Raw genomic sequence first — 24,239 nt, forward strand, 5'->3', positions numbered from 1 at the left:
AAGATAAACACTATTTATTAAATCAAACATAAAACAACAAAACATGAAAGGTATATCCTATTTGAAAGAAAAATGAAAAATGAAATGAATAAAATAACATTTGAACTCAAAACTAATATCTACAATGGTGTCTGGTGTTGGTGACACTGTTGTTGAAACTGTAGCCGTTGCTGATGATAAGGGGGGGGGGGGTCGCAGGTGTTGGTGACCATCCACTGGCTAGTTCTTCACAGTATACCAGTGAGTATTCTATCCCGAAGACAGGAAAGCAGGTTCTTTACCGCTGCAATGCTGTGGAGTTACGTTCTGCAATTTCATACAGGTGCACAGGTACTTCAATACAACCTGGAGAAGTCTCTGGACATTAGTCCTTCTCCTGTTCTACTCGTTGATTGCCAGGTGACCCCCTCTGACATCCAAGCTGGAAAGATAGACAGGTTACCCACTGCTTAAATAATCACTCTTCATGGTAGTGTACAATATTCAAAAGATGTGGTGATTATTACAACAGTCAACCTAGAGCAAGACTGAAAGGACTAAGTTTATTATTGGTCAAAAGTGAAGCTTTCAACCAATAAATCCACTAGAATACAAGGCAGGCATGTACTTACAGTTGAGTTGGGAGCTGTGAGTCTAGTGATTTACTGTTTAACCAGAGCCCCACACGTCACCTTTCGGGGGCGGGGGGAAGAGGGAGGGGAAGGGATAGCGGGAGCTAGACTGACCCTACCTTAACAAGCAGCCGGCAGTCAAACTATCACTTTCAGGGAGGGGGAGAAAAGGCGGGAAAAACGGGAGCTTGACTTACCCTACCTTAACTAGTAGCCGGCAGACAAATTATCAATTTAGGGGTTGGGGGAGAAAAGGCGGGAATATCGGGAGCTAGACTGACCCTACCTTAACGAGTAGCCGGCAATGAAACTATTGTTAACCCTTTCAGGGTCCGTCCCGTAGATCTACGGCTTTACGTTCAGGGTCCAAACCGTAGATCTACGCCATGAGCTCAGCTCACTGTGATAAACTGTGAGTGGTACATTTGGGCCTAGATATGAGAGAATACATCTATGTGGTATGTGTGCACCACATAAAACAGATCCTGCAGCACACTGTGTATAATGAGAGAAAAAAAATTAAATCATGATTTTTCGATTAAAACGGCAACTTTGCAGTGTTTTTTCGTATGTTTTTTATAGTTGTATTTGCGATTTCTTGGTCTCATTTGATAGAATGGAAGACATATTACAGAAATAAGAGATGATTTTGATTGGTTTTAGCATTGGAAATGGCATGAAACTGAGCTCAAAGTAGCGGAAATGTTAAATTTTTGCCGATATTCAAGAGTAAACAAACGACCTCACACGTCTAATACACATCAGCTGGTGGGTCTAATATACATTCACAAATATGGTGATGATATTTATACAATTATTACAGTATTGCATAACAGTAAATCTTCTATTTTTTGGTGTGAATAAAAATTCATCATGTGAATAAAAAATCAAAATGGAATTTATTTGTAAAGCCTCAAAACATAACTAATGAACAGAGGAAATGTTAGTTTAGTGCCAGGAATGCCTACATTGTTCATTCTGGACCCTATTTTGAAATTGGAATATTTTGAACTTTGTGTTAAATTGGCCAAATTAACAATTTCCGATCACTTTATTTTGTAGTTGAAACAGTTGACTTGGCGATTTCTTGTGCTCAATCGATAGAATAGAAGTAATACTAGTGAAATAGCTAAGAATTTGCTTGATTGGAATAATGTAATTGGCCTAAAATGGGAGTCAAAGTCGGCAAAATCGCCGATTCGTAAATATCGCTGACAGATCAAAATTCGCGAGAGCATAATTTCGTCAATTTTCCACTAAATTTCGTACTTTTTGTTTTATTACCTTCACAAAAAGATTCTCTACGATTTCATAAGAAAAAATAACAAATTTTTTTTTTGAAAATTCTTGGACACTGGTGCGTGACTCAAGATTTGGGCCTTGGACCCTGAAAGGGTTAATATATATATATATATATATATTCCCTCTCTACTCCTATCTATTGAACTTTTCCCTCACACACACATAATCACTGTTTTTGCAGATGTGCTCAGAAGACAACAGTTTAGAAGCATATATGTATAAAGATACACAACATATCCCTCCATACTGCTAATATCTCGAACCCCTCCTTTAGAGTGCAGGCATTGTACATCCCATTTCCAGGACTCAAGTCCGGCTATATAAAAATAACCTGAATCCCTTCATTAAATATTACCCTGCTCACACTCCAGCGGCTCGTCAGGTCCCAATTACCATTTGTGTCCATTCACTTCTATCTAACACGCTCACGCACGCTTTCTGGAAGTCCAAGCCCCTCGCCCACAAAACCTTTACCTCCTCCCTCCAACCTTTTCTAGGACGACCCCTACCCCACTTTCCTTCCCCTACAGATTTATATGCTCTCTATGTCATTCTACTTTGATCCATTCTCTCTAAATGAAAAACCACCTCAACCCCTCTTCAGCCCTCTGACTAATACTTTTATAAACTCCACACCTTCTCCTAATTTCCACACTCCAAATTTTCTGCATAATATTTACACCACACATTGCCCTTAGACAAGTCATCTCCACTGCCTCCAACCACCTCCTCGCTGCAGCATTTACAACCCAAGCTTGACACCCATATAAGAGTGTTGGTACTACTATACTTTAATACTTTCCCTTGTTTGCCTCCATAGATAACGTTTTTTTGTCTCCACATATACCTCAATGCACCACTCGTCTTTTTTCCTTCATCAATTCTATGATTAACCTCATCCTTCATAAATCCATCCACTGACACGTCAACTCCCAAGTACACCTACCATCCGACTTACGACTGAGTTCGGTTCCGAGAAACCAGTCGTAAGTCGAAATGGATGTAAGTCGAACTTTACTACTGAATATCAACATTACATTTTTGTAATGACTTTATTGTTTTATTTTGGTATTTCATGTTTTACTTTACATTTTATGCTGTTAGTACTGTACAGTGGACCCCCGGTTAACGATTTTAATCCGTGCAAGAGGGCTCATCATTATGCGAAATAATCGTTATGCGAATCAATTTTCCCCATAAGAAATAATGGAAATAAAATTAATCCGTGCAAGACGCCCAAAAGTATGAAAAAAAAATTTTTTTACCACATGAAATGTTAATTTTAATACACACAAACTGAAAAAGGCATGCACAATTAAATGACACTTACTTTTATTGAAGATCTGGTGATGATTGATGGGATGGGAGGAGGGGAGAGAGTGTGTTAGTGTTTAGAAGGGGAATCCCCTTCCATTAGGACTTGAGGTAGTAAGTCCTTTTCTGGGGTTACTTCCCTTCTTCTTTTAATGCCACTAGGGCCAGCTTCAGAGTCACTGGACTTCTTTCGCACAAGATATCTGTCCATAGTGGCCTGTACCTCTCGTTCCTTTATGACTTGCCTAAAGTGATTCACAACATTGTCAGTGTAATAATCACCAGCACGGCTTGCAATAGCTGTGTGAGGGTGATTTTCATCCATGAAGGTTTGCACTTCAAGCCACTTTGCACAGATTTCCTTAATCTTTGAAGTAGGCAACTTCTTCAATTTCTCTCTCCCCTCCTCCGAAGCAATTTCCTCAGGTGTGGCCTCTTGCTGTTGAAGTTGATCTAGCAGCTCATCAGTGGTTAGTTCTTCATTGTCCTCCTCCACCAACTCTTCCACATCCTCCCCACTAACCTCCAACCCCAAGGACTTTCCCAATGCCACAATGGATTCCTCAACTGGCACAGGATTCTCAGGGTTAGCCTCAAACCCTTCAAAATCCCTTTTGTCTACACATTCTGGCCACAGTTTCTTCCAAGCAGAGTTCAAGGTCCTCTTTGTCACTTCCTCCCAAGCCTTACCTATAAGGTTTACACAATTGAGGATATTAAAGTGATCTCTCCAAAACTCTCTTAGAGTCAGTTGAGTTTCTGAGGTCATTACAAAGCACCTTTCAAACAGAGCTTTTGTGTACAGTTTCTTGAAGTTGGAAATAACCTGCTGGTCCATGGGCTGCAGGAGAGGAGTGGTATTAGGAGGCAAAAACTTCACCTTAATGAAGCTCATGTCCCCATAAAGTCGCTCTGACACGTCTGTAGGATGACCAGGGGCATTGTCTAACACCAGGAGGCACTTAAGTTCTAATTTCTTTTCAGTTAGGTAATTTTTCACATTGGGGGCAAATGCATGGTGTAACCAGTTATAGAAAAATTCCCTAGTGACCCATGCCTTACTGTTTGCCCTCCACAGCACACACAAATTATCCTTGAGGACATTCTTTTGCCTGAACGCTCTGGGAGTTTCAGAGTGATACACTAATAAAGGCTTCACTTTGCAATCACCAGTAGCATTGGCACACATCAACAAAGTAAGCCTGTCTTTCATAGGCTTATGTCCTGGGAGTGCCTTTTCCTCCTGAGTAATGTAGGTCCTGCTTGGCATTTTCTTCCAGAACAGGCCTGTTTCATCACAATTAAACACTTGTTCAGGTTTCAGTCCTTCAGTTTCTATGTACTCCTTGAATTCCTGCACATATTTTTCAGCCGCTTTGTGGTCCGAACTGGCAGCCTCACCATGCCTTATCACACTATGGATGCCACTACGCTTCTTAAATCTCTCAAACCAACCTTTGCTGGCCTTAAATTCACTCACATCATCACTAGTTGCAGGCATTTTTTTAATTAAATCGTCATGCAACTTCCTAGCCTTTTCACATATGATCGCTTGAGAGACGCTATCTCCTGCTATCTGTTTTTCATTTATCCACACCAATAAGAGTCTCTCAACATCTTCCATCAATTGCGATCTTTGTTTCGAAAACACAGTTGAACCTTTGGCAAGAACAGCTTCCTTGATTGTCTTTCTGGTGCCCACAATAGTAGCGATGGTTGATTGGGGTTTCTTGTACAGCTTGACTAGGTCGGCTATACGCACTCCACTTTCATACTTATCAATTATCTCTTTCTTCATCTCTATAGTAATTCTTACCCTTTGAGGTGTAGGGTTGGCACTAGAAGCTTTCTTGGGGCCCATGGTCACTTATTTTCCAGAAACAGCACCGAAAATACTGTAATAATACGAAATATTCCGAGTGTATGCTTGGATGTTACCGCGGAGGCTGGCTGGTAAACAATGGGACGGAGCGGCACATGTGAGGCTGGCTGAGGGCACATTGGACGCGTCTCGGACGAAAATCGGTATGCGGGTTTTTAATCGGTATGCGGGGCAAAAATTTTGTGATAAAAGTAATCGTTATGCGGAAAAATCGCTATGCGATGCCATCGTTATGCGGGGGTCCACTGTATTTTATACTGTAAGGTTTAGGATAAACACTGTGTACAGCACAAACACTTGCTTATTTCCCAGAAATTTGGCATAAAAAACACGGTCGTAAGTCGAGTCGTCGTAAGTCGAGTAGGTCGTAAGTCGAGCAGGTCGTAAGTCGAATGGTAGGTGTATCTGAAAACATTCACTTCTTCCATACTCCTCCTCCCCAATTTGATATCCAATTTTTCTTTATCTAAAGCATTTGATGCCCTCATCACCTTACTCTTTTCTATGCTCATTTTCAACGTTCTATCTTTACACACACTCCCAAACTCATCCACTAACCTTTGCAATTTTTCTATAGAATCTCCCATAAGCACAGTATCATCAGCAAAAAGTAACTGTCAATTCCCATTTTGTATTTGATTCCCCATAATTTAATCCCACCCCTCTCCCAAACACCCTAGCATTTACTTCTTTTACAACCCCATCTATAAATATATTAAATAACCATGGTGACATTAAACATCCCTGTCTAAGACCTACTTTTACTGGGAAGTAGTCTCCCTCTCTTCTACACACCCTAACCTGAGCCTCACTATCCTCATAAAAACTCTTTACAGCATTTAGTAACTTACCACCTATTCCATATGCTTGTAACATCTGCCACATTGCTCTCCTATCCACTCTATCATATGCCTTTTCTAAATCCATAAATGCAATAAAAACTTCCCTACCTTTATCTAAATACTGTTCACATATATGCTTCAATGTAAATACTTGATCTACTTATCTCCTACCCACTCTAAAACCTCCTTTCTCATCCACAATCTTACATTTCAGTAATAACCCTACCATACACTTTTCCTGGTTTACTCGGTAAACCTACTCCTCTATAATTTTTACAATCTCTTTTGTCCCCCTTCCCTTTATATAAAGGAATTATACATGCTCTCTGCCAATCCCTAGGTACCTTCCCCTCTTTCATACATTTATTAAACAAAGATACCAACCACTCCAACACTATATCCCCCCCTGCTTATAACATTTCTGCCATGATCCCATCAGTTCCAGCTGCTTTACCCCGTTTCATTCTATGTAATGCCTCGCGTACCTCCCCCACACTTACATCCTGCTCTTCTTCACTCCTGAAAGATGGTATACCTCCCTGGCCAGTGCATGAAATTACCGCCTCCCTTTCTTTGTCGATATTTAAAAGTTCCTCAAAATATTTCTGCCATCTACCCAATACATCCATCTCCCCATCTACTAACTCCCCTACTCTGTTTTTAACTGACAAATCTATTCGTTCCCTTGGCTTTCTTAACTTGTTTATCTCACTACAAAATTTTTTCTTATTTTCATCAAAATTTCTTGACAGTTTCTCTCCCACTCTTTAATCCACTCTCCTTTTGCACTCTCTCACCACTCTCTTCACCTTTCTTTTACTCTCCATTTACTCTGCTCTTCTTATAACACTTATGCTTTGTAAAAACCTCTCATAAGCTACTTTTTTCTCCTTTATCACACCCTTTCATCATTCCACCAATCACTCCTCTTTTCTCCTGCACCCATCCTCCTATAGCCACAAACTTCTGCCCCACATTCTAATACTGCATTTTTAAAACTATTCCAACCCTCTTCAACCTCATCCCCCCTCTACTCATACTTACACTAGCCCACCTTTCTGCCAGTGGTTGCTTATATCTCACCTGAACTTCTTCCTCCCATAGTTTATACATTTTCACCTCTCTCTCACTTGTTGCTGTCATTTTCCTTTTGTCCCATGTACCTCTTACTCTAACTGTACCTATGTAATAATTATTATTATTATTATATTATGTACATACTACTACTACTACTATTAATAATAATAATAATAATAATAATAATAATAATAATAATAATAATGCAGATGTTCGGAACACCACCTCTAGTTCGTGCAGCACACTGTTTACCTCACTGTGGGAGGATATTTTGTCATGCTTTCCTTCCATTTTTGACAGTTATTTGGCCAAATTTCTTGTTTCTAACCATGGGTCCTAAGAAATTAAATGTAAAGGACAGTGCTGAGATGAAAAAGAGGATGATTTCCATGGAATTAAAGCATGAAATCATAGATAAACAAGCGAGGTGTGCGGGTTGTGAGTTGAGGGGAAATCGGGGGAAGCTGGCTCGTAACTTGGTTGTTGGCTCGTAAGTCAGAGCAAAAAAATTGACCAAGCGACGGCTCATATCCAAAAATTTGTATGTTGGGACACTCGTAAGTTGAGGTTCCACTGTTTTTAATTTTTGCTGTTTTGCCTAAAGGGCATTTGAAGCCCCCTCCAACTCCCAGTCTGTTTTATGGGTTTTTATTAGGTCTGCTTCAATTATTGGGATGCTCTAAACCATGAGGAATCTTTCTTGGTTATATTTAATTATTTGAGAGATACGAGTAAATCTAATATTTTTGCGTGAATAAGATTTCAAATGGAAAGTACAGTGGTCCCTCAGATATCAGCCATTCTGGGTATTGGCCAAGCTGGATATCAGCCACTTTTTTGGCTGAAATTCTATCCTGGATTTCAGCCGGCAGCTCGGAATTTGGTCGTATTGGACATGTCTGCCCGTCGCATGCGTGAGGGAATCTGGCTGTGTCTCGGTGAGTGAGCAACACTCTGTGCATTCATCCAAACATTTCGTTATAATCTATTGTTTTTTGTGGTTGTTTATTGAGTGTGGCTGCTACATAAGTCTCCATGGGCCCAAAGAAAGTTCTTAGTGCGATAAACGGTTTAAAACTACAAGTTGAAGATTGAGACACTTATGCAACATATGGCAATCTTTATTGAAGAAACGTTTTGCCACACAGTGGCTTCGTCAGTCCAGTACAAAGCAGAAATGTGTAAGGAGAGGAGTAGTTCGAGGTAATCAGTCCCTCAGCCTGGAGTCGATGTGTTCAGTACATCAAGATTGATGGACTGAACCCATCGACTCCAGGCTGAGGGACTGATTTCTTCAAACTCCTCCTCTCCTTACTCCTTTCCTTTCTGATTTGTATTGGACTGATGAAGCCACTGTGTGGTGAAACATTTCTTCAGTAAAGATTCCCATATGTTGCATAAGTGTCTCTATCTTCAAAGTTCCTAGTGCCAGCCCTTTGGTAAAGGATTGAAAGAAAGGGGAGAATGTGCCTTCTTCAGTGATTCAATAATTCTACGATATGTACGATACTAAAGCAGCATGGGTCAATAAAGGCTGTAGCGCCAGCCAGCGATAAAGTGTAGCATTAACAGTAGCAAGCAAGTTAAGCGATAGAAAAAGGACAACAAGAAAATTTTCCAATGTTGTTTGATGTATATAGGGCCACTGACAACATATGTCCCCCTACGTATCTTCCACCACCCTAAACCTCTGTCATCATCTCAATAACCACTTTATTTCTTCACATTTTCCACAATAACCATTTTATTTCTTTACATTCTCTATCATGTTTTTGTACTATATTTCATGTTTATAAATTACATACATTGTTTCAGTGTGGCTAGTGGTGTTTCAGTGTGACTGGTGGTGTTTCAGTGTGGCTAGTCGTGCGTCTAGTGGTGGTGGCCACTGCCACCGCCGCCACCACCACTGTACGGCTTATGCTGTCAGTGGCCCTGATAAACCCAACACCACCACCACTAGTCACATACGTAATGATATATTTTATTCATTCTAGAGTATATATCATGTTTCTATGTTATTATTATTGTTTATTATGTCACATTAGATGAATTGTGTTAGATAAATAAGCCGTAGAGTTGATATTAGCGCCAACAGAAGTTTTCAATGAAGGTAAGAGTAATGTTAAATGTTCATTTATCCATTTCATTAGTTATTTTATTTAGTTCTGATTGGCTTGTGTATGTAAAACTAAAGTTAATCTTCAAAAAAATGTATTTTTTGTTAATATTTTTGGATGTCTGAAATGGATTAACCCTAAAACGGTCCAAACATATATACGTTCTTTCACGTAGTGCCCCAAATTTTTTGAGGAAAAAAAAAAACTAATTTTTTTAACCCTTTCAGGGGTCTGTGCCGTAGATCTACGGCTTTACATTGAGGGTCCAAACCGTAGATCTACGTCATGAGCTCAGCTCACTCTGATAAGCTGTGAGCGGTAAATTTTGGCCTAGATACGAGAGAAAACATCTATGTGGTATGTGTGCACCACATAAAACAAATCTTGCAGCACATAGTGCATAATGAGAGAAAAAAACTGAGACCATAATTTTTTATTAAAACAGCAACTTTGCAGTGTTTTTTTGTATGTTTTTAAAGCTGTATTTGTGATTTCTTGGTCTCATTTGATAGAATGGAAGATGTATTACAGAAATAGAGATGAATTTGATTGGTTTTAGTACTTTAAATGGCTTGAAACTGAGCTCAAAGTAGCAGAAATGTTAAATTTTTGCTGTTGTTCAAGAGTAAACAAATGACCTCACACGTCGAATACACACCTGCTGGTGGGTCTAATATACATTCACAAATGTGGTGATATTATTTATACAATTACACCTACCATCTGACTTAAGACTTGCTCGACATACGACCACCCGACTTACGACCGTGTTTTTTATGCCTAATATCTGGGAAATAAACAACTATTTGTGTTGTACACAGTGTTTATCCTAAAACTTACAGTATAAAATACAGTTCTAACAACATAAAAAGTAAAGTAAAACATGAAATACCAAAATAAAGCAACAAAATAGTCATTACGAAAATGTGATGTTGATATTCAGTAGTAAAGTTCGACTTAACATCCATTTCGACTTACGACCGGTTTCTCGGAACCGAACTCGGTCGTAAGTCAGATGGTACCTGTATTACAATATTGCATAACAGTAAATCTTCTCTTTTTTGGTTTGAATAAAAATTCATTATGTGAATAAAAAATCAAAATGGAATTCATTAGTAAAGCCTGAAAATGTAACTAATGAACAGAGGAAATGTTAGTTTAGTGCCAGGAATGCCTGCATTGTTTATTCTGGACCCTATTTTGAAATTGGAGTATTTTGAACTTTGCATTAAATTGGCCAAATTACCAATTTCCGATCACTATTTTGTAGTTGATTTGGCGATTTCTTGTGCTCAATTGATAGAATAAAAGTAATAATAGTGAAATAGCTAAGAATTTGGTTGACTGGAATAATGTAATTGGCCTAAAATGGGAGTCAAAGTCGGCAAAATCGTGGAAGCGTAAACATCGCTGACGCATCAAAATTCGCAATAGCATAATTTCATAAATTTTCCATCAAATTTCATACTTTTTGTTTTATTACCTTCAGAAAAAGATTCTCTACCATTTCATAAGAAAAAATAAAATTATTTTTTGAAAATTCTTGGACACTGGTGCACACTTTGAAATTTGGCCTCTGGACCCTGAAAGGGTTAATAGGAAAAAAAGAGCTCATGATACCCAGGCATCCCCAATTTTTTTAATATGGTGCACAGTGAGTGCGCATACCCATTCTCTCATGTCTAGGCGACTCAGGCTTATTGTGCCAATGTTGAATGAATGACAAAGGAAACGTATATATACGTTTGGGGCACTACGGGAGAGAACGTATATATGCGTTTGGACCGTTTAAGGGTTAATTGTGTATTTACATCAATTCTTATGGGAAATATTAGTTTTGTTTTTGGCCTTTTTAGATTTAGGCCGACCTTTTGAAACGGATTATGGCCGATAACCAAGGGCCCACTGTAAGTGTAATATAAGAGGCATCTGGGGATGTGACTAATGAACACAAAAAAAATGTTGCTTTAGTGCCAGTATTTTTTTTTTTTTTTTCTTTTTATTATGTCAATCATCACTTATAATTTCATTTACAAACATTTCAAATAATTTTAATATTAATTTTTTTTTTTTTCAGAGATGGGAGGAGATGCAGAGGTTCAGACAAGGGTCATTACAGTCAAAATGGCTTTGGCAAATCAGCGACGGAAGGTTGACCGGAAGAAGATGCTTAGCAGTAAACGGGTAAGTCGATTTATTGAGGGAAAGCAGTCTGTCAGCTTCGTTTTAATACAGCCTCTCCTCACTTAACACTGGGGTTTCATTCCTAAGAGTAGGTCAGTAAGCGAACTGGTTGTTAACCCTTTCAGGGTCGGCAGACCCTCTCCCAAACCTGTTCTCAGGGTCGGTAAAAATTTGAAAAAAAAAAAAAATTTCTTATGAAAAGATTTTTTTTTTTTTTCTAAACATTATAGGCTAAACAAAAATTTTTACCATTAATATTTACCGAGATATGGAGGTGTGAAGTTGACAGAAAATTAATGGCATATAGTAACATTGCCGGCTGCCGGTCACCCGGTATTCATTTATTTTCTGTTTTCGGTACTATTTTCTATTATTTTTTAATTTTTTTTTTCAAGTAACTTTTATGACCAATATTAGCACTATTTTGTAAGTTATTTCTTTTTCTATACTACTCAATAACAGCACAAACACTGTTGTCACTATTTTGTTTACAAAACTTATTTAAACAAATGAACAATGTAAAATGTTGTTTATTACTATTTTTCTATATTTTATATGCACATATACAGTCACAGGACATGTTTTTAGAAGTTCTGCAGCCTGTGGAAGTTTTTGAAACATGGTGTCATGCACAGTGGTGTTTTACACTCTTCACACTTAAAACGAGTGTCTCTGCATTGTTGTGGGCGTTTTTTGTATGTGCACAGACGTAACACCTCTTCTGAGCCTTTTTCTTGCAAGCAATAGCAGGCAGTTTTGTTAGGAAGTGATCACCATGCTTCAGACGAGAAGGTAGTTGATAATTTCGTGGGCAGTTTTCTATTGCAGGTGCTGTTCCTTGGTACTTGATTATTATTTGTCTGATGACAGACAAACAAAATTCACCATATGGTGGTTTGTTTCTGGTCCTCATCTTATACATATTATAAGCATTGAGCATGGAAATGTCCAGAATATAGAAAATGAGTTTTATGTACCACTTATAACTCTTGCGAACACAATCAGCAAACCCAATCTGCATGTCACATTTGTCCACTGAGCGCATATTGAGGGTGTAATCAATCACAGCTGCAGGTTTTAGAATGGGTTCACTGCTTTCTCTATGCTGGCTGCCAGTGTCTGCCATTTCATTGGAGTGAAATGATGACAACAATGTGACATCTTGTTTGTCATGCCACCGAAATGCCATGATGTCATTGGCAGCAAACTCCTGCACCTCACCTCTACGAGTGCCAGCATCGAACCTGGGCATATGTTTACGATTTGCACGCACTGTGCCACACACATCTGTCATGTTCACTTGCAAGAAATCACTGAGTAAAGGGCTTGTGTGCCAGTTATCACTATATAATATATGTCCCTTACCAAGATATGGTTCCATCATTGTTCTAACCACATCACCGGAGATACCCAGTAACTTCCTGGTATCTCGCTATGTATTACTTCCAGTGTACACAATTATATCCAGTACAAGACCACTGTAATAATCACAAAGCACAAACAACTTTATACCAAAGCGTTTCCTCTTCCCTGGTATATACTGCTTGAATGAGAGTCTTCCTTTGAACAGAATCAAAGACTCATCAATAACAAGCTTCCTGAAAGGATGAAAATACATATTGAATTTCTGTTTCAGATACACTAACACATTGCTAATCTTATATAACCTGTTGTTTCTGTCAGGTCTGGTTTTGTCTGAAAAGTGAAGCATACGTAATACTAGCACAAATCGATTCACTCGCATTATATCACTGAAACCTGTGGTTACAATCAGGCAGTCTGTTGACAAGTATGATTTCACACTGTGCTTATATACATGTGGCATAAGCATTATTGTGGCAAACAAAAGATACATCTCAGCCACAGTTGTCTCCTTCCATTGGTGTAGGTGTGAGTTTGGTGAAAGTATTGTGTTTGCCATGGTGTACGCGAAGTATCTGTTGCTTTCCCTGACAATAATTTCCATCAGGGGTTTGTCAAAGAATAACTCGAAACATTCCATTGTTCTCAAGTGTACAAGATGGCCGTATTCCACTTTGGCTTTCATCAAACTGATGAGGATTTGGAACAAAATTGGCAGCTTCCTGCCAATCCCAGGTGTGGTCTGCTGGTGGGTACTGGATATTGACAGGTGGTTGTGGTTGTGGAGGTTGTGGTTGTGGAGGCTGCTGTGGTGGGTGGGCGGGGGATAGTGGCCTTTGTTGTAGATCAGCTGAGGCAGGGGCATGGGTGGCAGCATGGCCCACTGCTGGTGCCTCACGGCCGGCACCTCCACTACCACCACCATGTACATTTTCCATCCCAATTGCAACACTATCATCTTCATTTTCACTATCTGTTCCTGATGTACAGCAATGGGATGTACTCCAAGATGTACTTCTTCCCCTTGGAATAGCATATGGCACACTACCAGAGCGCATATACCATCGTATATACAGTGGTCCCTCTTTTTTCATATTTAATCCGTTCCTGGAGGAGCTACTATTATCGAAATCTACGATTTTCGAATTGATTTTCCCCATAAGGAATAATGTAAATACAATTAATCCGTTCCTGACACCCAGAAGTATTTAAACAAAAAAATTTTTTACATGAAATATAGATGTAGTACATAAACAGTACAATGGGAAATGATGAATGAAACATTAACAGCATAGCACTTACCTTTATTGGCGATTCTTCTTAGTGTATGGAAGACTGGAGGAGGAGAGAGATTGGATTACTTACTGTTTGGAAGGGGAATCCCCTTCCATCAAGACCTCAGGTACCAAGTCCTTTTCTGGGGTTACTTCTCTTCTCTGTTTCTTAATACCACTAGGACCAGCTTTAGAGTCACTGGAGTCTTGTCTCGCAAAATAACTGTCCAGAGAGCTCTGTTTCTGGCGTCTCTTTAACACTTCCCTAAAATGGGCCAAGACTTTGTCACTGTACATGTTGCCAACACGGCTTGCAACAGCCTTGTCAGGGTGATGTTTCTCCATAAATCTTTCCATCTTACCTCACATTGCAAAAATCTCCTTAATTTCTAAAGAAGGCACCTTCTTCCATCTCTCTTCCTCCTCCTCCTCTGCAGCAAGATTCTGAGCTGCGATCTGTTGCTGTTCCTGCTGAACCTCTTGCAGCTCCTCAGTGGTGAGCTCTTCGTTGTGGTCTTCACCAACTCTTCCACATCCTCCAAACTCACATCTAACCCCATGGAACTCCCCAGTGCCACAATAGATTTAACAACAGACATAGGCTCATCAGGGTTAGTTCCAAACCCTTCAAAATCCCTCTTGTCGACACAGTCTGGCCACAGTTTTCTCCAAGCAGAGTTCAAAGTCCTAGTAGTCACTCCCTCCCAAGCCTTGCCTATAAGGCTTATGCAATGGAGGATACTGAAGTGTTCTCTCCAAAAATCTCTTAGGGTCAAGTGAGTGTCTGAGGTCACATTAAAGCACCTTTCAAACATTGCTTTGGTGTAGTTTTTTTTAACCCCTTCAGGGTCCAAGGCCAAAATCTGAAGTGGTGCTCCAGTGTCCAAGAAATTTTGAAAAATAAAAAAATTATTTTTTCTTACAGAATTAAAGAGCATATTTTTGTGAAGGTAATAAGACAAAAAAAAAAATTCTGATCAGTACTTACCGAGATACAGTGCCAAGAAGTTTGTCAAAAATGATGTGGTGGCGGCGGCAACATCGACGAATTCCACATACGCGCATTACATTATTTTGCGGTTTTTATTGTTTTTTCTTTTCTTTTCCAATTTTTTTCTATTCCTACTAACATTTGGGGCCTGAGAGACCAATACTGTATATAATGTATATATATAAACTCACTGTATTGAACACAATAACTGCACTAAAGTTATTATCATATTATTGTTTACCACTGTTGTTTATTACAACAAACATGCACAAATCTTGTATAATACTAATGTTCTATCATATATTTACATATTTACAATCACTGAACATGGTTTTAGAACTGCTGGAGCTTGTGGAACTCCTTGAAACAAGGCACCATGCACAGAGGCACCTTACATTCCTCAAACATAAACCGAGTGTCTTTGTTGCCGTCGTTTTGTTTGTGCACAGACGATGCATCTCTTCTGAGCAAATTTCTTCTGAGTTGAAGGAAGTTGTATTATGAAATGATCACCTTCCCTCCTCAAACGCTTGGGTATATCCTGAGGAATTCGAGGACCGTGTTGTATAGCAGGTGTTGTTACCTGGTACTTCATTATGAGTTGTCTGACAACAGTCAAACAAAATTCACCATACGGTGGTCTGTTGCCAGTCTTTATTTGGTACATATTATATATGCATTGAGCATTGAAATGTCCATGAGATGGAAGAAAAGTTTCATGTACCACTTGTAACTCTTACGAACACAGTCAACAAAACCAATCTGCATGTCACATTTGTCAACCAAGCGCATGTTTTGTGTATAATCAATCACTGTCACTGGTTTTCGAATACGTTCATTAGTCACTCGATCAACTTTGCCACTGTCTTGCATTTCATTACGGTGAATGGTTGTCAACAATGTGACATCTCGTTTGTCATGCCACCGTAATGCCATGATGTCATTGGCAGTAAACACCTGCACGTCATCACCACGAGCACCTGTGTTGAGCCTGGGCATATGTTTACGATTAGAGCGCACTGTGCCACACACATCTGTCTTGTTCACTCACATGAAATCACTGAGTAATGGGCTTGTGTACCAGTTATCGGTATATAATGTATGCCCCTTTCCAAGATTAGGTGCCATCATGTTTCTCACTACGTCACCTGAGATACCCAATAACATCTTGGTATCTTTCAATGTTTTACTACCCGTGTATACAACAATATCCAACACCAGGCCACTGTCACAGTCACAGAGTACAAACAGTTTTATACCAAAGCGTTTCCTCTTGCTCGGTATATACTGCTTGAATGACAGTCTACCTTTGAACAAAATCAAAGACTCGTCAATTACAAGATTCTTGAATGGATAAAAGTATATGCTGAACTTCTGTTTGAGATACATGAAAACATTTCTAATCTTGTATAACCTGTCACTTCTGTGAGGCCTGGTTTTGTCAGAGAAGTGCAACATACGTAAGAGTAAGATAAACCTGTTCACTGGTATGATTTCACTGAAGACCGGGGTGGAAATTAGCCGATCTGTGGACCAGTATGCTTTTATATTATGCTTATAAACGTGAGGCATAAGCATTATTGTTGCAAAAAGCAAATACATTTCTGCAACAGTCGTCTCTTTCCACCTGTGTAGTCTTGACTGTGGTGATAAGATAGTATTTGCCATGGTGTACTCAAAATACTTATTACTTTCCCTGACAATAATTTCCATCAATGGCTGGTCAAAGAATAATTCAAAGAATTCCAGTTCATTGGCCGTGGTTCCAAGGGGACAAGTAGGTAGAATTCCACTTTGAGAGTCATCAAAGTGGTGAGGCTTGGGAACAAAATTGGGATTTTGCTGCCAATCCCACATACGGTTTGCTGGTGGATACTGGACATCATAGGCTGGTTGTGCGGGTGGTTGTGGTTGTGGTGGGCCAGTGGCTGACGCTCCGCTTTGTCCTTGAACTGATGAGTCAGCAGCGTGGGTCCCAGCGTGGCCTGGTGAGTCACACATTGCGTTGCCACTACCATCACCACTAACACCATCCACTGATGCCTGTGGTCTATCCATGCCAAGTGTAGCCACATCATCCTCACTATCACTACCTAAAACTGGTGTAGGGCCACGGGATGTACTCCGGGATGTACTCCGTCCCCTGGGCACAGCATAGGGTACACTACCCGAGCGCATGCGGCGTCGACCATACCAACACTTCACTGGTGAATATGATTCCTCACTATCACTACTCAAATGATCGTCGAGCGCAATAAAATCACAATCCACGTCACTATCATCATCATTACTGAAGTCAGAGGCTTGGCCACGTGAAAATATTAGTTTTCTCTTGCGTTGAGGAACAACCGACCGTGAGTCACGAGTGCCCACACCAGAGGTAGAAGGTTGAGGATCGTCAGGGTTTTCTGCACTATTATCGATATCCTGGTCATTCTTTTCGGTCACTAACTGATCAAAGCCGTAGAATTCGTCTTCATTTCCACTTCCATCAGTGTCAGAACTATCAGTTAGGAAGAGGAGAGTCCCAATTTTCCGGGGAGTGAGAGCTGACTTGCGACGAGGCATGGTGAACAAGTGTGACTGAGCTGGCGTTCCCACAATGCTATGCAGGCACCTAGATTTTTTGTTTATGGCACACACCCACCGCGCAGACCCGTTCTCTCATATGTAGGCCTATGAGCGCTTTCGCGCTAAATTTGACGGCGCTAGAATTTTGGCGTAGATCTATGGTTTGGACACTCAACATAAAGCCGTAGATCTACGGGACGGACCCTGAAAGGGTTAAAGTTTGCAATGACCTGCTGGTTCATGGGCTGGAGGAGAGGAGTGGTATTCGAAAGCAAGAACTTTACTGTGATGAACCCAAACTCCTCGAAAATTAGATCATCCAAGTTTGGAGGATGAGCAGGTGCACTGTCCATTACTAGGAGGCACTTCAGATCCAATTTCTTTTCCAGGAGGTAATTCTTCACACTAGGGCCAAACACTTCATTGAATCACTCAATGAAAATTTCCCTCGTGACCCATGCCTTACTATTAGATTTCCAAAATACACACAATTTACTCTTCATAACATTGTTTTTCTTGAACACACTGGGATTTTCAGAAGGGTACACTAGTAATGGCTTCACTTTGAAATCCCCATTAGCATTAGCACAGAACATGAGTGTCAGCCTGTCTTTCATAGGCTTGTGTCCTGGCAGTGCCTTTTCCTCCTGTGTAATGTAGGTCCTCTTTGGCATTTTCTTCCTAAAGAGGCCTGTTTTGTCACAGTTGAACACTTGTTCAGGTTTCAGTCCTTCAGCCTCTATGTACTCCTTGAATTCATGCACATATTTTTCAGCCACTTTGTGGTCCGAACTGGCAGCCTCTCCATGCCTTACCACACTGTGTATGCCAGTATGGTTCTTAAATCTCTCAAACCAACCTTTGCTGACCGTAAATTCACTCGCATCACCACTATTTGCAGGCAATTTCTTTACCAGATCGTCTTTCAACTGCATAGCCTTTTCACAAATAATTGACGTCATGAGACTATCTCCTGCTAATTGTTTCTCAATTATCCACACCAATAATAACTTCTCAACATCTTCGAGTACTGGTGATCTCATTTTTGTCAGCATCTTTACCCCCTTTGCAACAACAGCATCCTTGATTTCCTTTTTCTTGGCCACAATGGAACATATGGTTGTGTAGGGTTTGTTATTCATCCTGGCCAGTTCAGCCACATGTTCGCCACTTTCATATTGTTCAATGATGTTTTTCTTAAATTCAATCGTATTTCTCACCTTCTTTACCAAAGGATTGGCACTAGGAGCTTTCTTTGGAGCCAAGGTAGCTTATTTAGTACTTGCAAGCACTAAAATTAGTGGAATATTATGAAATATTTCGTAGGAGCATGTGAGGGGACCTTCGCTCACTGGTAAACAATGCCAGACTGGCTGGGTAGGGAGGCCGCCCCGGCCTCACACCGTGCGTGCGCGTCCCGGACGACCTACGATTCTCGAGTCAATCTACGATTAGCGAGCCCATGTTTATACAAAAATATCGCTATGATTTCCGAAATCTATGACTATCGAGAGCTACGATTATCGAGGGACCACTGTACTGACGCTTTACTGGAGAATATTCCACTTTACTATTACTACTGGAACAGTTTTCAAGAGCTTGTAGTTAATATTCACTATCACTATCATCACCAGTGCTCACATCTGAGTCCGGGATATGGGAAAATAGGAGTTTCCGCTTTGGTTCTGGTACAACTGAACATGAACAAGATGGCCCAGCACCAGAGGTGGAAGGCTGAGGGTCGTCTGAGTTTTCCTCACTATTACCGGTATTATGGTCATTAGTTTCGGTCACAACCTCATCAGAACCTTGAAACTCATCTTCACTAGTGCTTCCATCTGTATTAGAACTGTCACTGGGGAACAGAAATGTCCCAATTCGCCAAGGAGTGAGGAGTTTTTTACCGCAAAGCATAGTGAGCAAGGTGTACTAAAATGGTGTTCCCACAATGTGCCACTGGGTCCCAAAATTTTTTTCTGCCGTGCCCCCCAACCATGCACACCCATTCTCTCACATCTAGGCCTACCAGCTGTTTCCCGCTTAATTTGAAGCTGCTAGAATTTATGTGTACTAGTACAGCACCAACCCTGGCACGCAACCCATACTAATACGGCACCAACCCTGAAAGGGTTAAGTGAGGAGCATACTATACAGGTCTCCCTCACATTCGTGTTTTCAACTTTTGCGGGCTTCACACATTCGCGAATTCACAACCACCAAATTCCCAGCTGCCAAATCATATTTATGTTTCTCACCACCTGCGAGTCCCTACAACCCTCCCTCCGATCCCCGCAGCAGCTGACCGTAGTACAGCAGCAGCTGATGGTGGTGCAGCAACAGCAGCAGCTGATGGTAGTGCAGCAACAGCAGCAGCTGATGGTGATGCAGCAACAGCAGCAGCTGATGGTGGTACAACAGCAGCTGATGATTGTACAGCAGCAGCTGACAGTGGTCCAGCAGTAGCTGACTGTGGTACAGGAGCAGCTGATGGTAGTACAGCAGCAGATGATGGTGGTGCAGCAACGGCAGCAGCTGACCGTGGTACAGCAGCAGCTGACCGTGGTACAGCAGCAGCTGATGGTGGTGCAGGAACAGCTGACTGTGGTGCAATAGTATTTCTCACCCTTTCTTTGGGCCCATGGTGGCTTATTTAGCAGTTACAAGCACTAAAAGCAATGGAATAATACAAAATATATCGCATGTATGCGTGAAACCGTCCGCCCTGGCTTGTAAACAGTGACACACTAGCTGAAGGCAGGGCAGCTGAGGCACTCAGGCTAGACGGCGGAAGGCGGATGCGTTTGGGACGAATGTCCTTATCTGAGTTTTTCACCATTGGTCGAGCCAATATTTTTACGCAGAAATGCATCCTTGGGTGATTTTATTGTTAGATGATACCAGCGTTGGTCGAGGGTCCACTGTACAAGCAACAAATATAAATACTTAAATGAGTAATACAATATATAAATAAACATTTAAAGTCACATTTACCTACCTTTATTGAAGAGTCTTGCTGGCATCTGGAAGATAGGGATGAGGAGAGAAGGAGGACTTAATGTTTGAAAGGGAAATCCCCTTCCAAAAAGACTTTAGGTAACAAGTCCTTATCTGGGGTTACTTCCCTTCTTTGTCTTTTAAGGCCACTAGGACGAGCTTGAGAGTCACTGGTTCCCTGTCACACAAAATAACTGTCAAGATTGCTCTGTTTCTGGCATCTCTTTAAGATTTCCCAAAAGTTGGATAATATTTTGTCACTGAACATGTTGAAGATATGGCTTGTTTCAGCTTGGTCAGGGTGATAGTTTTCAACAGAATTTTGCAACTCATTCCACTTTGCACACATGTCCATAACCCCTTGACTGTCGCAACCCCAAATCCTGAGGTGTCTCATGGTGTCGCAAAATTTCCCCCCAGAAAAAAAAAAAAAATCTTATGAAATGATAGAGAATCTTTTCCCGATTGTAATGACACCAAAAGAACGAAATTTGATGGAAAACTAACGGCATTACACTCTCACAAAGTTAGCAACTTTGGCGATATTTACGAATCGGCACTTTTGCCTACTTTGAGCCCTATTTTCGGCTAATTCCATTGTTCCAGTCGACCAAACTCATAGCTATTTCTTTAGAACTCTATTTTTTCTATCGATTGAGTACAAGAAACTGCCCATTTACCGATTTCAACTACCCAATAATGTGGTCAGAAATTTGCAATTTGGCCAATTTCACGAAAATTAAAAAAATATGACAGTTTCAAAATAGGGTCCAGAATGAATAATGCAGACATTCCTGGCTCTAAAATAACATTTTCTTTGTTCATCAGTCACGTCTCCAGGCCACTCTGATATTACTCTTGCTTTCTATTTTGAATTTTTATTCAAACAAAAAATAGAAGATTTACTGTTATGCAGACTACTGCAATACTGTAATAATTGTATAAATAATATCAACCGATTCATGACTGCATATTAGAATGGCTACTTGGACATTTATTGGAAAATGACATCATTTGTTTACTTTTGAACATCGGCAAAAATCAAACATTTCCCCTATTTGAGTTCCGTTTCAAGGAATTTTCATAGTAAAACCAATCAAAATCACCTCTATTTCTATAATATGTTTCCCATTCTACCAAATGAAACCAAGAAAATGAGAAAACAACCATAAATACTATACGAGAATAGACCACAAATTCTGCATATTAATAAAAAAAAATGGTCAGTTTTTTTTTATTATTATGCACTGCGTGCTGCAGGATTTTTTTTATATGGTGCACACTGACCACACAGACCCATTCTCTCACATGTGGGCCTACCAGCTTTCTCCTGCTTGATTTGAAGCCGCTAGAGTTTATGAGTATACAGGTCTCCCTCAACATTTGCGAGGGTTAGGGGATCAAGAGCCTCGCGAATGTTGAAAAACCGTGAATGTTTGGTGCCCCAATATATTGTAGGGAAATATAATACAATACTGCTTCCTTAACTTGTTGAACCGTGAACAACCATAAAATACATGAAAACGTCATAAACTGTACTAAAAATATACATGTTATGCTTTAATAACATGTATGTTATTAAATACCACAGACTCCACCACTGCCTCCACCACTTCCTCAACCACTGCGAGTCCCTACTACCCTCCCTCTGACCCCCACAACTGGCAGCCAGTCCTCCCACCACTCAGTGTGGTGAGTGTTTTGTTTGTTCATTATTTGCTATAAAACTACAGTATAAATAATGTAAACCCATTCGTGACTGCATATTGGAATGGCTATTCGGACAGGTATTGGACGGTGACATCATGTGTTTACTCTTGAACACAGCAAAGAATCAAGCATTTCTGCTACTGCTAATAATAACAATAGTAATAATAATAATAATAATAATACAATATAATTGAAGAAGGAAATTGTACAAAAATACGAGGGAGTGGTTGACACATCGTCAGTGTGGCTTTGTTTATGTTGGAGTGAGCATTAGTCTCCATGCTCTTCCAAACATTTCACAATAATTCAGCAGTTGAGGCAGTGGTATTTAATAACATATATGTTATAAATAATAATAGTACATATTATTAATAACATGTATTATTATTATTAATAACATGTATGTTATTAAATACCACTGCCTCAACAGCTGCCTCAACAGCTGCCTCAACAGCTGCCTCAATCGCTGCCTCAACAGCTGCCTCAACAGCTGCCTCACCCGCTGCCTCAACAGCTGCCTCAACCACTGCCTCAATCGCTGCCTCAACAGCTGCCTCAACCACTGCCTCGATTGCTTCCTCAACAGCTGCCTCACCCACTGCCTCAATCACTGCCTCACCCACTGCCTCAACAGCTGCCTCAACCACTGCCTCAATTGCTGCCTCAACAGCTGCCTCAACAGCTGCCTCAACAGCTGCCTCAACAGCTGCCTCAACAGCTGCCTCAATCGCTGCCTCAACAGCTGCCTCAATCGCTGCCTCAACAGCTGCCTCAACAGGTGCCTCACCCACTGCCTCAATCGCTGCCTCAACAGCTGCCTCAACCACTGCCTCAATCGCTGCCTCAACAGCTGCCTCAACCACTGCCTCGATTGCTTCCTTAACAGCTGCCTCACCCACTGCCTCAGTCACTGCCTCACCCAGTGCCTCAACAGCTGCCTCAACCACTGCCTCAATCGCTGCCTCAATCGCTGCCTCAACAGCTGCCTCAACAGCTGCCTCAACCACTACCTCAATCGCTGCCTCAACAGCTGCCTCACCCACTGCCACAATCGCTGCCTCAACAGCTGTCTCACCCACTGCCTCAATCGCTGCCTCAACAGCTGCCTCAATCGCTGCCTCAATTGCTGTCTCAACAGCTGCCTCACCCACTGTCTCAATTGCTGCCTCAACAGCTGCCTCACCCACTGCCTCAATCGCTGCCTCAACAGCTGCCTCAACCACTGCCTCAATCGCTGCCTCAACAGCTGCCTCACCCACTGCCTCAACAGCTGCCTCAACCACTGCCTCAATCGCTGCCTCAACAGCAGCCTCAACAGCTGCCTCACCCACTGCCTCAATCGCTGCCTCAACCACTGCCTCAATCGCTGCCTCAACAGCTGCCTCAACAGCTGCCTCAATCGCTGCCTCAACAGCTGCCTCAATCGCTGCCTCAACTGCTGAATTATTGTGAAATGTTTGGAAGAGCACGGAGACTAATGCTCACTCCAGCATAAACAAAGCCACACTGACGATGTGTCAACCACTCCCTCGTATTTTTGTACAACTTCCTTCAATTATATCGTATTTATTATTATTATTATTATTATTATTATTATTATTATTATTATTATTACTATTATTATTACTATTGTTATTATTAGCAGTAGCAGAAATGTTTGATTCTTTGCTGTGTTCAAGAGTAAACGCATGATGTCACCGTCTAATACCTGTCCGAATAGCCATTCCAATATGCAGTCATGAATGGGTTTACATTATTTATATTGTAGTTTAATAGCAAATAATGAACAAACAAAACACTCGCCACACTGAGTGGTGGGAGGGCTGGCTGCTAGTTGCTGGGGTCGGTGGGAGGGTAGTAGGGACTCGCAGGTGGCAGGAAACTTGAATATGATTTGGCGGCTGGGAATTTGGTGGCTGGGAATTTGGTGGCTGGGAATTTGGCGGTTGGGAATTCGCGAATGTGTGAAGCATGCGAAAGCTGAAAACGTGAATGTTGAGGGAGA

General features: G+C 40.9%; 1 protein-coding gene across 2 annotated transcripts in view; it reads left to right on the forward strand.

Moving 5' to 3' along the window:
• The window catches only part of LOC128691314 (DNA-dependent protein kinase catalytic subunit), a 1,096,584-nt gene that overhangs the window by 323,840 nt on the left and 748,505 nt on the right, over nucleotides 1-24,239 (forward strand). For both annotated transcript variants that reach the window (XM_070091676.1, XM_070091677.1), the window contains exon 16: nucleotides 11,226-11,332. In XM_070091676.1, the coding sequence (XP_069947777.1) occupies nucleotides 11,226-11,332 (107 nt within the window). The remainder of the gene's footprint in view (nucleotides 1-11,225; nucleotides 11,333-24,239) is intronic.

This window comes from Cherax quadricarinatus, chromosome 36, assembly GCF_038502225.1.
Source record: "Cherax quadricarinatus isolate ZL_2023a chromosome 36, ASM3850222v1, whole genome shotgun sequence".
In the NCBI taxonomy this organism is placed as follows: domain Eukaryota; kingdom Metazoa; phylum Arthropoda; class Malacostraca; order Decapoda; family Parastacidae; genus Cherax; species Cherax quadricarinatus.